Genomic DNA, 14,000 nt, shown 5'->3' on the forward strand with positions numbered 1-14,000 from the left:
TCACGAGTACTAATACGTACTTATACACTTTGATACCATGTCACATTAACTTTTTTAACAAATTAAACCGTAAGTCTCATTAAATGTCAAATATACAAATGCGACAGGGTTCTAAAGTGGGTACAGGATATTACTCATTGAACAGAAAAAATACTCATGACTGTATACCGCGCCTATCCTAGGAAAGAGAAGGTACGAGTTCAAATAAATCTCATGACAGACAGAGATGGATATAGTGAAGCGAACTACCCCGCCCTCGCATCCATGATGTTGATCCGAGTGCATGCTTGAGTGCGAGCGAGCAGGCAATAGGTTTTTTTCGGACGCCCACTGTTTACGATATGTAGGCAATGGTATTGAGTACCCCAATCATTTTAATATATGAGAAAATAGTTGAAATATCTAAAAAACCTGAAAGATCTAAAACACCAGTCAAATAAAACGAATTAAAAACTTGGAATGAATTTATTAAAAACTATTTACAGCAGAGTTAATTAACTTTTTTATTTAATTACTTATCTACAAACATTTTAGCACGCTATATTCTGATCAGACTGGTTTTGTTGAAAACAAAGTTGAAAAAAAGAACTAACGGATGTTTGGATATTTTTTAAATGGTAACATTGGTGATCTGCCCTAAGTATTCCTGTTTAAATTATTAGAATTTTACATGTGAATTACTTTATAATAAATTGTAGTTATTATTATTCGTTGTTACAATCTACCTTTATTTTTTACGCGGGAAGATATAAAGTAGATATTTGAGTCTTATTTTATTTAATTTCTACGTAATAATACTGTTTATAACAAAGTATTGTAACGAATACCTATTTACAACATTCCATAAAAGTATATTAAACTATCTATTTTAAAACATAATAAAAAATAAGGGTTTACAAGAGTTACGTATATTGACAAACTTGCACAGGATGTTCTAAGGGAATATGGCACAAGTTATGGAAGAGCGTTTTAATGGGTTTTTTAGGTTCATGTTAGGCCTTTTTTTTTGTTATATTATGGCAATATCAGTTTGACACGCTATCGCAAGGGAAGCAAAAGAAAGTGTTCTTTCGGTAATTGTAACTTTGTTGGCTTTCTTATTCACTTATGTTATAATAGTTTTCTGAACGGACTTAAAATTAATTTTATCTTGCAGGAATCGAATGCTTACCTATAGCCTCGTATCTACTAGGCACCAATTAGCGCGCAACACGTAACAGCGCGCGACGTTGCCAGCTGAAGCGCTACATGTCTCGCGCCAAATGTTGCCAGTTCGAAACGCGGCTTAAATCTAGTATTATGCATCATAATTACGTAGGTACCTGCTTACGAATATGAAGATAATCGATAGAAAAGTCTTAATCTTATTTTATAACATTTATAAAATGTGTCTACATTTTGCAAATAGAGGTAAATGTTATTAATATTTTACATTTGTAAGTAACATTTCCTAAATTTTAAAGTCTTTTAGTTAACAATGTTATATCTTAAAAACGATAGGGTTAATCTTTTAATGTAACAAGTGTCCAATCGTCTATATGTTGTAACTAATCTCATCTGTACAAAGAAACTAGTAGGTATGTTAGGTACTTGATGAGTTTATGCCTAAGATATAGGTACCAGATTATAATATTATAAAAACCTAACCTAGGTATTCTTAGCACGGATAATAATATTATACATTGGAAGATACATTGTCTTAAAATGGGATCGCAACGTAGAAAAGTCTAAATAGAAAACTTATCTTTAAAAAACTAAATATACAATAAGGTCAAGGGTTTAGTTTGGCAAAACAGAGTAGAAAAAATAATGTACATTCGAATGAAGATCCTCCTTTTTGCAGTCGTCATAAGTGAGAATGATGGCTGGCAACACTGGTATGTGTCGAACCAATCACGTGAATGCTTTGCTGACCAATGAGATAGCCAACAGCTTTGTCAGAGCTACAAATATAATTATTTTCTACCCTCTTTTGACAAACTACACAAACACATGTTATAGTTTATAATATTTTGGAATTATTTGGTCCTCGTTAGTAAAATTCAACAACAATTTAAAATTACTTATTTATTAGGTATTATACTTAAATTGTGCACGATTCTAGTATATAGGCAAATGGATATTCATATATTTTCATTGCATCATACTTACCATTATTTCGGCGCGCTACACAGGGTGTTAGTGACATCGTAACGAAAACTGGGGAACAATTCACACCACGATTCTGAGTCGATAACAAGTGGAATTTTCTGTCGTAAAATTCATGTGTTTTTGTGTACCTATACTTACCTATAGTACTTATCAGTAGTGTAGTAGTTGTTGTAATAGTAGTAATGGGTACCTATAGTAGTAGGTACCTACTTATAGTTAATAATAATAGGGTAGTTTCCAACTAGTCAAATCAGTTACTTTTTACTAAACGTGAAAACACAAAATTACTATGTGTATGAAATATAATGGAGGGGGGTTGCGACAGTGGAAGAATTAGGAAAAAACTTACAGTTTGTCTCGCCAATGTTAAATCCAATATTGTTTTCACTTCACAAACACTCACAATCGTCGGGAATGCATTCCATGTAGGTTTTATTTAGGTTTTTGAGGTTTTCTTTAATATTTGATGCGAGGTACTTGCGTAGTCCGCGCGGCAATCGGAAGAAGTGGTTTCTTTTAAATATGGCGGTCGTTCCGTCTGTCCTTGTCAAATGGCAAAGGGAAAGGGCGGGAATTTCAAATGCGTGGGAAATGTTTAAATAAAGAACACTATGGAATTTGTATAAAACACCAACCTATGAGTGTGAACAACCTGTGACGTCATAGAAGAACGTGACAAAATGTCGCACTTATTATGTTTTTCTTTATTCAAATTCATAAATAAGTTAAATAGAAACACGTTTTTTGTCACATTTAGATCTGTCTTTATTTAGTAATCAGAATTTCATAATTTATCTTTGACCTAGGAAACTACCCATGGCATTCGTTTTCTACAGTGAGTAAGTTACGTGCACGGTTTGGCATCAAGGTTTGGCTTCTATTTATACCCGACTACGCCGAAGTTAAAGCAAGTAGAATCAGTTCTACTTATTAGATGTACCTATACATTTTTTTTTGTACTTATTTGACAATTACGCAATACATAGTTTTCTTGTTTCATACCTTTAAGATCGCATTTTTCCGTAGTCGGGTTTTAGCTTTTATACTTATTTTGGACTCAATAGGCATATAGGTTACATTATAAGGTCGAACATACAATTCCTTAATTAATAAATGCGATGTAAGTGCACACGTGTTTACATTCATTATTAACTTTCTACGTCACTAACTACAGAAAGTTCACAAAGAACCCGATGTATTGTTTCATATATTTAATCACTTTAAGTAGTTCAAAAGTTAAGTTCAACAGTTCAAAAGCGGTCACTTTTATGAGTTGAAAAGTCACGTTTGAAAGTTCAAACGTCGAACAGCAGCGCAATATTGTGCTGCGAGGCGCGTCGCTAGTAGTGGTCGGGCGGGTGCGCATGCGGCGCCAGGCCGGCGGGCGCGGCGTGCGGCGCGGGCGCGCGGTAGGGCGCGCGCGTGTACGTGCCGTACGCGCTGTCGTCGGACGACAGCGGCCCGCGGCGGGTGCTCGTCGAATACACCGAGTCGCGGCGCTCTTGTACTGCTGCACCTGGAAAATAATGAAAATTAAAAAAGCCGGTCAATGATAGTCGATGGTTCCGAGGTATTGAATTTGCCGTTGAAAACCTATTGTCTGTAAACTATTATACTATATTTGTTGATTATTTACAAACTTATTTGCAGTTGGTAAACCAATCGCTACCTAAAAGTAAGTAATGTAAAAGTGATTCACGTAGATAGAAACGAATCGATCGACCTAATATCGACTGATCACTGCTATAAAAGTCACAACACTAGCTGACATATTTGACAGATCCAATTTTTACCGCGCATTGAGACTTGTAAAATGTTATCTTTGTTGAAATATAAAAGTGGGGGTTAAAAGGCCACATTGAAGAAATTCACCTAACAATGCAATTTGACATTTGCGCATATAAAATAAAGTGCGCAATGCAAACAAATGTCAAATAGGAATATTGCTATCTTAGATGAATTGCTTCGATGTGGCCATTTTAACCCCCGTTATGTGTTTTATGTTAATATTAAGTGTACTAACCTGCCGGCCCCGGTCGCACAGCATTGGTAGTACCATAAGCAGGGTCGCGCTGCGCGTTGTGTGCATTCTGGTTGTGCGTGAGGGCGTGCTGCGCAGACGCCAGGGAAGGGCGGAGAAGCAGCGACTGCGCTGACACCAGCGGCCCACTTGTGGCTGCTGAGCTGGCTTTGCTGTACACTGACTGCGATCTGAAAGGTTAACAAGAAATATTAATAACGAGGGTGGGGGGAAGGGTACTTCACCTAAATGATCATCTCCCTAGCGTTACCCTGTTTTCATACGGTCCGCTTACCTAACCTGAAGATTTGCCAGGTCCGGATTTTTACAGATGACTGCCTGTCTGACCTTCCAACCCGAAGGGAGACCCAGCCCAGTACAGTATATGTCACATACCTCCGAAACGCATTTCTCTGGTATGTGGGTTTCCTCACGAAGTTTTCCTTCACCGCCGAGTAGGTACGTGATAGTCATTTATGATTCCAACATGAATTCGAAAATCATTGGTGTGGTTCAAATATCTGCGACCTCGAAGTGCTACCACACCTCTACTGTAGTGATAATAACCAATTTTTGCAAGTTTTGTTTATTTAAATTCCTTGATAATGTTCGGAAAACGCCTGACTTACATCGTAGCGTCAGTGTCGCGAGTTCGAATCCTGGCTCGGGCTTTAAACTGAAACCACGGCTCTATATACTTTCATCAACAATTTAAGAGCCACGCTCTTTTCGGTGCAGCATTTTCCATGCTACTTTTTTAGGGAAAAATAGGGCAGGGGTTTCCCTCTTGCCTTCTGCCCCGCAGTACTCTGTCTGACGCGAGTGCGATGGCGCCTAGAGTACCTAGTCTATTATCATCAGAAGTTTATGTTCATTAGGTATATAACCCTATCCAGTCTATCGCGCCCGATGCCTCGGGTGTAGGAATAAAATGCATGACGAGATCGTGTGGCCCCACCCATGAATAAAGCCCTTTAAGTAACAATGAAGTCGTAAAAAATAAACATTAAAAGCGACATGCAACATAAATCATGCATTATTTATATATTTATTTAATCATCATCAAAGGGTAGACTATTTCTACGTCTATAGACAGGTGATAAGAGTAGGATAGTCTAGGTTTAAACAGTGTAACAAAGGATCAGAATCTAAAGGCTTAAGTCGTAGGAAATAAGGTTCCGTTTGTGAGGAGAATTCTAAGGTTCTAAAAAACTGTTTAATAATCTACGATGCACTCCTTTGCTAATTCGTAGGTACTTAGTAGGTAGCAGGTAGGTATGCAGGAGTATAGATTCTTGAAAGAGACAATTGCGTGCTAATGTGGTAACTGGATACCTACCTGAGAATATTCAATCTTAGACAGGTAAGTATTTCACAAATCTCTCGTGTGGTGTAAGACAAATGAATTACCTCATCAGCCTTGGTGTTAAGGTGCTGTCAAAAGGCCCTGACATGGCTAATGTACCGACTAAACTACATACTCTCATAAGTAAATGGGACCGACTTCCGAAGCCGGCTCATCTTACTTTCCGGTAACCGGTTCCGGTTCTCAATCACAAGACTGCAGAGGTCGTTACCAATAATGGTATTTCCACTTACTACGATCCTGACACCACAGTCGCTTCTTCCACCACTCTCATCGACTTTGTACACGCTCGCCGGTTTAGAGCACCTACTCTTAACCTGACCTTTTTTTGAAATATCCTGGATCTGATCGCGGTATGTACTAGGCCTCTTCGGATCCTGTAGGTAATACTAATCTGATCCTTAATTATACTGTAGGAAAGCACAACATATAGTTACATGTGCGACGTGGATCCTGCTGACCTGTGCAGCGTGTGCCGGGCGGGCGGGGGCGAACGGCAGTACAATGACTTGGTTCCGGAGTACAGGGGCTCAGCATTGTCTGGTCGAGGGGCGGCAGCGGAGCAGTAAGTAGGGGCGTGCCTGTAGTGGTGGGTCGGGAAAGTAGGCTTGTCCAGCTCATCTAGGTCCCTAGGCGAGGATGCCCGAGAGTTGGAGCCTCGAGGCCGCCTCGAGCCCCATTCGTGGAGTAGTCCGCAAGCGATGCCTCCGCCGAGGCCTCCAACCCAGCACACCCAGTGGCTCTCCCATCGCGATAGCACGAATGATGGGCCTAAAGATCGCGCTGGGTTTAGTGATGGCATCTGAAAAGAAAGAAGGGTTTGATCAATGCATCATCACAAGGAGACAATGGCGGCATCTTCTACTAAGTAAGTAACACTTATAAGTAACAGCGATTCCTAAAGTGGGTTCCACGGAACCTAAAGGATCCGTAGGACAGTCAGGGTTCCCGTGAATCATCGCCTTTAAAATATTTCTGATATCTAGGTAATTAAATTTTTTTAATCATTTGATATAGTATGGGGTACCATTCCATAAATTGAAGGGTATTTTGTGGGTGTTCCGCGCGATAATTTTAGGTCTATCTGTTTCATTATCTTAAAAGATTGAGAACCCTTGAAGTATAACACGACTTGAACTGGTACGTACCTACCTACTTACGTTAAACACTTAAGTACTTAATATTTTCACCGATCTAGCGATAACGCATTCGTTGTTTTCTAGTAAGATTACGGTATGTTCGCCTAGTACTGCTACTTCCGATGTTTTTTCACAATCAAAAATCACAAATAAAATTAATCATACTTGATTTATCTCTCCTTAAAAATAGCATACCGGGTACCTATACAAAAACCTACCTACCTACACACAATAGACACGCAAAGGTACCTACGGTCTTCGTAGAACCGAAAATCAGCGAAGGAATCAAAACAGCCATCAGACAGACGGGTGAATGGACAGATGCCACAAAAAATGAACAGCTGTCCTTTAAGGAGCATATACACACAAAAGGCAGGTAACGTATGTCCGCCGAGTGGGTGTTTCATAATAGGCGTCTACGTTCCTATTCACAACACAGAATGGAACGCTCCGATTTATCTCTCAAGATCCTATTTCTATCAAACATTCAAATAATAGGTAAGTAGGTAGGTACTATACTGTTTGAGTTGAGTTATATATGGGAATTGTATTTGGTAACTGGGTTTTGTTTTAAACTTTTCCTGTAGGTAAGCAGTTAGCGATCGCTGCTTACGAAAGTATATGTCTACTACCTAGCTTTATGTATTTACCGTATTTACCTATGTTCAGTCTAGTTTTCTTAATGAGAAACTTTCCAGTTCCAGGCTAAGTTCATCAAAAACAATATAGATGGCGTTGTACAACTTTAACGTGATAATTACCTATTTTCACATTACTCGGGTAAGTATATAATTATTCCAAAATACAATGTAATGGAGAAGCACAAGTATATAAAAATATTAGTCGCTTGATACCTATATTGCTTCTCTTTATTTTGATCAGAATAATAATGAGTGGAAGATGTAATTATGCTTGTGGTAATAAAAAAGACCCCCATAAAAAGTCGCCGAAGGCCCCTGACATGGCTAATGTAACGACTAACTACGTACTCACATAAGTAAATGGGACCGACTTCCGAAGCACGGCATATCTTACTTTCCGGTAATCAGATGATCAGCCTGTAATGTCTTTTCCAAACTAGGGATCACAAAGAGACTTTTGAGATATGTTCCCACCGGGATTCGAACCCGGGACCTCCGGATCGTGAGGCCAACGCTCAACCACTGGACCACGGAGGTCCATTTTGTTTATTGATTGAAAGACAGATATACTTACAGACACGAGACTAGCAGCGCAGTAAGCGCTGCCGAGCAGCGCGGGCGCAGCGCCGGTCCAGCGGCGCTCCATGGCGGCGAAGTAGGCGCCTGCCACGAGCGCGGACAGCACCAGCTCAGCACCCAGCCGCTCCCACGCCGCGCCGCCGGCGCCGCCTGGCAGGGAAGCCGATAGACTGCCCGCGTACCCTGGCACGCTCACTCTGGAAAGATGAGGGGTTTGATAAGAATCAGTATCTACCATTTTTCATCAACACTACACTCAGGACACTTCAACAACCACCTTATGATCATTGTAACTAACATCCTCCTATGCTTTTTGTAGTAGTTTTGTGAAAATTTTTAAGTGATGTTATTGTCTTGTCTTTGTGTGTGGCGTCCTTTTATAATAAACAATTTCTATTCTATTCTATTCATACAAAAAACCTCGTTATACCCACCTAACGCCGAGATTTGCAGTCACAATAGTTAAACAATGCAGTTTGGATTTTAAAAGGACATTCGGTCGTACGACTATACACAGACACTACACATGAGGAATTGTAATACAACGTACGTATTGCGAATGCAGCGTTCTGTTTATGTTTTAATCGAGAATACATAAATGCTGCATATGCTTAGCGTAGTGCACATCTCGGACACTACATACAAACAACCTCGTTTTACACAGACACCACACAGTAACATTATCGCACATGCGCATGTGTGTGCGACGTCTAACGCGCATACGATTGAAGACTAAAGTAAGACCGAGGGGGTGAGGTAAACCTAGCTCAGCCGCTGGTGGGGAGCGGAGAGTTGCCGTTCAATACGTAGTACAAACAAAACATAATCATAAACATAAGAGAACGCACAATTCAATATGCAAACCGAACAATGTAATGATAATGCAATAGACAATGCTCTTTCGTCGCGCTAACCACCGTGCCGATTTATTGATGCTTACTATTCATACCTTTATAATAAAACCGGCCGCTGTAAAAAGAACCCACTTTGGGACATTCCCGGCAGTAAAAAGGGGCAAAACTTATGTAAGAGAATAAGAATGAATAATTTGAAGAAGAAAAGCAGTTAGTGTCCTTACTATTAAAGAGTTTTTTTACAACAGGAACATTCCCCATTTGGGAATATTCCCGGGAATGGTACACCACTGCTCACTGGTTTTCAATACACGGTATTATAACTCCAGTTTCAGTAATGGAGATGTGCTATCATGTCGGTTGGAGTCGATTACTTACATCTTTCAATCAATCTGTTGCGTTCTATTTTGTGGCCAGGAATCCAGCGATTACTTCTTTTTTAACGTGACTTATTGTATTTACAATACCTCTCGTGTGGCTTGTAAACTTTTTACTTGGCTGGTAAACTAATCATAAGCTCGCGACTATATCCCTGGGGTAGTCAGAGGTACGGTCACGAGCATTAATATGTATACACTTTGGTACCATGTCACATTAACTTTTTTGACAAATTGAACTGTAAGTCTCACTAAATGTCAAATATGTTAGTGCGACAGAGTCCTAAAGTGGGTACATTATATTGTTCATGACTGTACATCCATCTTAAGATGAACTAAGTACCCACACCTCACCGACCTTTCTGTTAGACCAACGCAATAGGTGGCGAGCCGTATCACTGTATGTAATGGTCGAGTCAATTGTGTTGGTCAGAACTGCACTTAAATTGAATAACTTATTGGTGCAAGTCTAACGGCCTCTGTGGTCCAGTGGTTGAGCGTTGTGCTCACGATCCGGAGGTCCCGGTCTCGAATCGCGGTGGGGACAAATCACAAAAATCACTTAGTGATCCCTAGTTTGGTTAGAACATTACAGGCTGATCACCTGATTGTCCAAAAAGTAAGATGATCCGTGCTTCGGAAGGTAAGGTTGGTCCCGGTTATTACTTACTGATGCAAGTACGTGGTCGTTACATGAGTCATGTCAGGGGCCTAAGGCGGCTCAGTAATAACCCTGACACCAGGGTTGATGGGGTTGGTAATCCACCTCACAATCCACACGATAGAAGAAGAAGGTGCAAGTCCGGTACCGGAGTTCAAACCTGCGCTCTTCGTCTGAGAAGCAAGCCTGTGAACGCCTAATTAACGCGTATCAAAATCCTAAGAAATTATGAACGGAAGCACAATGAACCTTTCTCAATGATATGAACACTGAATGTCAAGAATACTATATTAATTGACCTATGGTGAATCATGTTGGAATTAGGGTCAATGACATCTGAACAGATGTTACCAGTTGAACTGCTTTGTAACAGGCGTGGTACATAATAAGACAGACTTCTCTTTAAGAGATGATTCGCACGAACCTACATTTTTGTATATAACTTATTGTATATTTGCCGTAATTGGCAATAACTACTTGGAAAGACAGATGGGGAGCGCTGAGGGTTCTCACCCAGTGCATTGACAACAGGCTTTAGGCCGCGTTTCCATTGTCGCGGAGCTAGGCGGAGAGGAGCGGAGATGTGCAGGAATCGACCAATCACCGTGAGGGAGAGAGTGACAGAGCGTCTTCGTGTTTCGCTCTCTCGAACGCTGTGATTGGTCAAATCCGCACATCTCCGCTCTTCTCCGCCCATCTCCGCGTCAGTGGAAACCCACATTCTCGAGAAATGCATTTTCAGAGGTAGTGACCTAATTTGTATTGGGGTGGTTTCCCTTCGCGGGTTGGAAGGTCAGACAGGCAGTCGCTTCTATAAAAAACCGGACCTGTCAAATTTTCACGTTAGGTATGCGGACCCTGTGAAAGACGGGATAAAGCTAGGGGGATGAAAAGATAATGATGTGTACGTATTCTCCACTAAAACATAAACAGAGTTCTGCATTCGCAATGCATACGTTGTATTACAATTCCTCGGTTCGTTAACCTACTACCGGTGAAGTTTCCTCACGAGAAGTTGTTTCACGCCCGACGTTCAGTATGATGAAGGCAGCTTGACAAAGTTCACGATACAATGGCTCCTAACGTTGAATAATATCACACGTCAAACATCGGTAACATGCTTCCGTTCCTGATACTGTTATTGCTTGAACAGGAATGTTACTTAAACTGTACAAATGGGGTAGGCAGAGGTATATAGTACCATATCAAGTCCTCGCCAGCTATGATTACGTCCCACGTAATAGGGGGCTAGCCTATTGCCATTAATTTGACACAAATCCTGGAATCGACGTGATATCAATTATCGACGTTCGAAATATAAATTCAAACTCATAAACTAATAAACGAGTTCAGTGGTTTAGAGTCGGAATTCGAAGTCATGTGACTACAATTAAAACACTGTAATATCCATAAGTATACATATATATATAGGTATCTACACACACACACACACACACACACACACACACACACACACATATATATACAATATAATAAGTGCAATTAAAGAGCAAAAGTTCAGTCGCTGAGCCCAGCGAATTATTTGTAAACAATGGTGAAATTATGAACCATTAGTTGTCATAATTTATGATTTTTGTAGGTGTTTTTGGTCTATTAAAGAAACGACTTGTAAATGAGGTATTAAGTGCAACCAGTTAATTTATTACGTTACAAGAAACTGATTGGACTTTTTGTTCTAATTGGATATTGAAATTGAATTGGATATTGGGAAGCAAACGCCAAGACGGTAATTATATTTACTTCCAGTGTTCGAAGTGTTCTACCCAGATAAGAGACGAAGGGGGAAGGTAGGCATATTACACACAATATATCTCACAGCCTAATGTCGTACGTTATCTTGCCTGTGGGGTCGTGCTGCAGATGTCAACAGCATTTTTGTACAATAATATATATATATTTTTAATATATATTTATTATATTTAATATATATTTATTTTTAATATATATATTTTTTAAAGAACGTCTATGGCTCTGTGCTGAGGTTTTTCTTGCATGTTCTTTTCCCCGGCTATACGTCGTGAGAAGCTGCAGAAGTTTTAGGCGGATGAGACGTTCGCTATGTAAAAAATGGCGATTACAAGTGTAACTGTGTGAATAGAGATATTTTTTTAATTGAATTTTTGATAGGTCAGAATACATTATATAGAGGATGTTTTAAAGAAAGATCTTACTTTCGGACAATCTGGTGATGAGCCAGTAATGTCCTAACCAAACTAGGGACCACAAAGTAATTTTGTGATATGTCCCCACCGGGAATCGAACCCGAGATGATCCGTGCTTCGGAAGGCAAGTTAAGCCGTTGGTCCCGGTTACTACTTACTGATGTAAGTATGTAGTCGTTACATGATGTCAGGGACCTTTGGCGGCTCAATAGTAACTCTGACACCAGGGGGATGAGGTTGGTACTCCACCTCACAACCCACACGATAGAAGAAGAAAGAAAGATCAGATTGTGAGTTTATGTTATGTCCGTCTTTATACTCGTACACAGTTGCCTACTGGGTAACCATCTCCATTAATTAAAGACAAATAATCCCTTTTGTACCAATTGTCTAGAGTTCATTATTGTTGAAAGCGGTTGGCAGTGTAAGCTGCCGTAATTTACGGTTTTAATGAAATCCTTCGCCGTCAATGGATTAATAGAGGCAGCGGAAGAAACGCCTCTGCCTCTCGCTTTTTAAAAAGAAAAATATTTTTTTAATGAGTCCTTTAAGTTAGTGTTGCCTACTTTCTCAAAATTTTCATATACTTTGCTGCACTACGGGTTGAAGGGAATAACACCCAGAGGCGTGTCGTGTTTCATGTTAGAAAAAAATATTTTCTTTTACTCGACCGGCATTCGAACCCACTGATTTACTGGTCAAAGTGTCTAAGATCGTCCGTTGACAAAATTCCGAAGAAAAAAAAAAGCATTTCAACCCTACCTTCACGGAACTACTCGTTAAATATTCAATTAAATCAGGATTTCTACGAAAAAAACTTAAAACTCCATTGTTATTCCTGACCGGACCAAATTGGGTGAACTTTTTGGTGGAATTGTTTTACTTTGTAGAACCTTTTCTAGTACCTAATTTCAAATATGACCTCTCAAACGACGCCTCGAGCTGAGATGTGCCAAACTGGGCACCCTCAGGCCTGTTCTCTTAAATTTTGTTCCAGATGGGAGCCCTCAGCACTCCCCTTTTGCGGCAAATCTACAATAAGTAACTTAAAAAAAAATAGCATACTTACTTAATAAGAACCGATTAACATTGTCGGTAGTCGGTCACAAGTCTGTGAGGAGTCAGTTCGCCATTACATCAAAAAACTGAGCCACACGAAACCCTGACCATAGAACAAGGAATACTTAATACTACGTTTAGTTTCGTCTTCGCCCCCCACCAGCATCTGATAGGTTTACCTCACCCCACCTCGGATATAGTTTAGTCTTCAATCGTATGACGTCAGACGTCACACACACAGATGCGCATATACGATGACGTCAATGTGTAGTGTCTGTGTAAAACGAGGTTGTTTGTATGAAGCGTCCAGGGTGTGCTCTGACACCACTTTCGCTTCTTCTACTTCCAAAGGGAATAAGTGGGGTGGTAAAATATCAAACGCTATGCAAATGCACCTGCATTAGATATCATCTAAATCTTATTAGATAAACAAATCCCTACATTAGATCTAATGCTCCTTTGTTAATGAGATTGTGACCCTACCTTAAAGGTCCTTTTTATACGCATGCAAAATACAGGAGCGTATTTTTGTTAGAACTTTTTTTAGTATTTTTTTTTGGGGAAAACACGAGATTTTTGCGATAAAAGGATTACTGGACCCCAAGGGATGTATATCAATCTTGATGTGTAATAACATTTAAGTACTTGTTTGAATTTACTTTTATTTTTGTAGGCTTGCCGCGCGTTCTAAAAAATATCGTGTCAATTTGCATAAAAAAGGACGGAAATGAGTTTTGGCATACTTTTAATGTTTTTATACGTGTCTGCGTATCTGTGGCACAATTCCCTGCTCAGTGTGCAACGTTTGTCGCTGATTGCTAGGGAAGCATGTTACAAAAATTAGGTATAAGTCGAATTTTTTTTTTTTAAAGAACGTCTAGAGCCCTGTGCCGAAGTTTTGCTTGCAGCTTCTTTTCCCCGGCTATACAGGTTGTGATAAGCTGCAGTAGTTTTAAGCGGATGAGACGTT

General features: G+C 39.9%; 1 protein-coding gene across 2 annotated transcripts in view; it reads right to left on the minus strand.

The window, feature by feature from the left end:
- Positions 1-3,490: 3,490 nt before the first annotated feature.
- Positions 3,491-14,000, minus strand: part of LOC126378426 (neurogenic protein big brain) — a 117,133-nt gene continuing 106,623 nt past the window's right edge. Inside the window, exons 3-6 of one of the 2 annotated variants that reach the window (XM_050026794.1) lie at positions 7,892-8,093; positions 5,999-6,339; positions 4,175-4,362; positions 3,491-3,667 (exon numbers count right to left, since the gene is read on the minus strand). In XM_050026794.1, the coding sequence (XP_049882751.1) occupies positions 3,492-3,667; positions 4,175-4,362; positions 5,999-6,339; positions 7,892-8,093 (907 nt within the window). In that variant the 3' untranslated portion in view covers position 3,491. Of the gene's footprint in view, positions 3,668-4,174; positions 4,363-5,974; positions 6,340-7,891; positions 8,094-14,000 lie in introns of both variants that reach the window. The other variant, XM_050026786.1, reaches the window with a different exon arrangement.

The sequence above is a fragment of the Pectinophora gossypiella genome, chromosome 2 (assembly GCF_024362695.1).
Source record: "Pectinophora gossypiella chromosome 2, ilPecGoss1.1, whole genome shotgun sequence".
Classification (NCBI taxonomy): domain Eukaryota; kingdom Metazoa; phylum Arthropoda; class Insecta; order Lepidoptera; family Gelechiidae; genus Pectinophora; species Pectinophora gossypiella.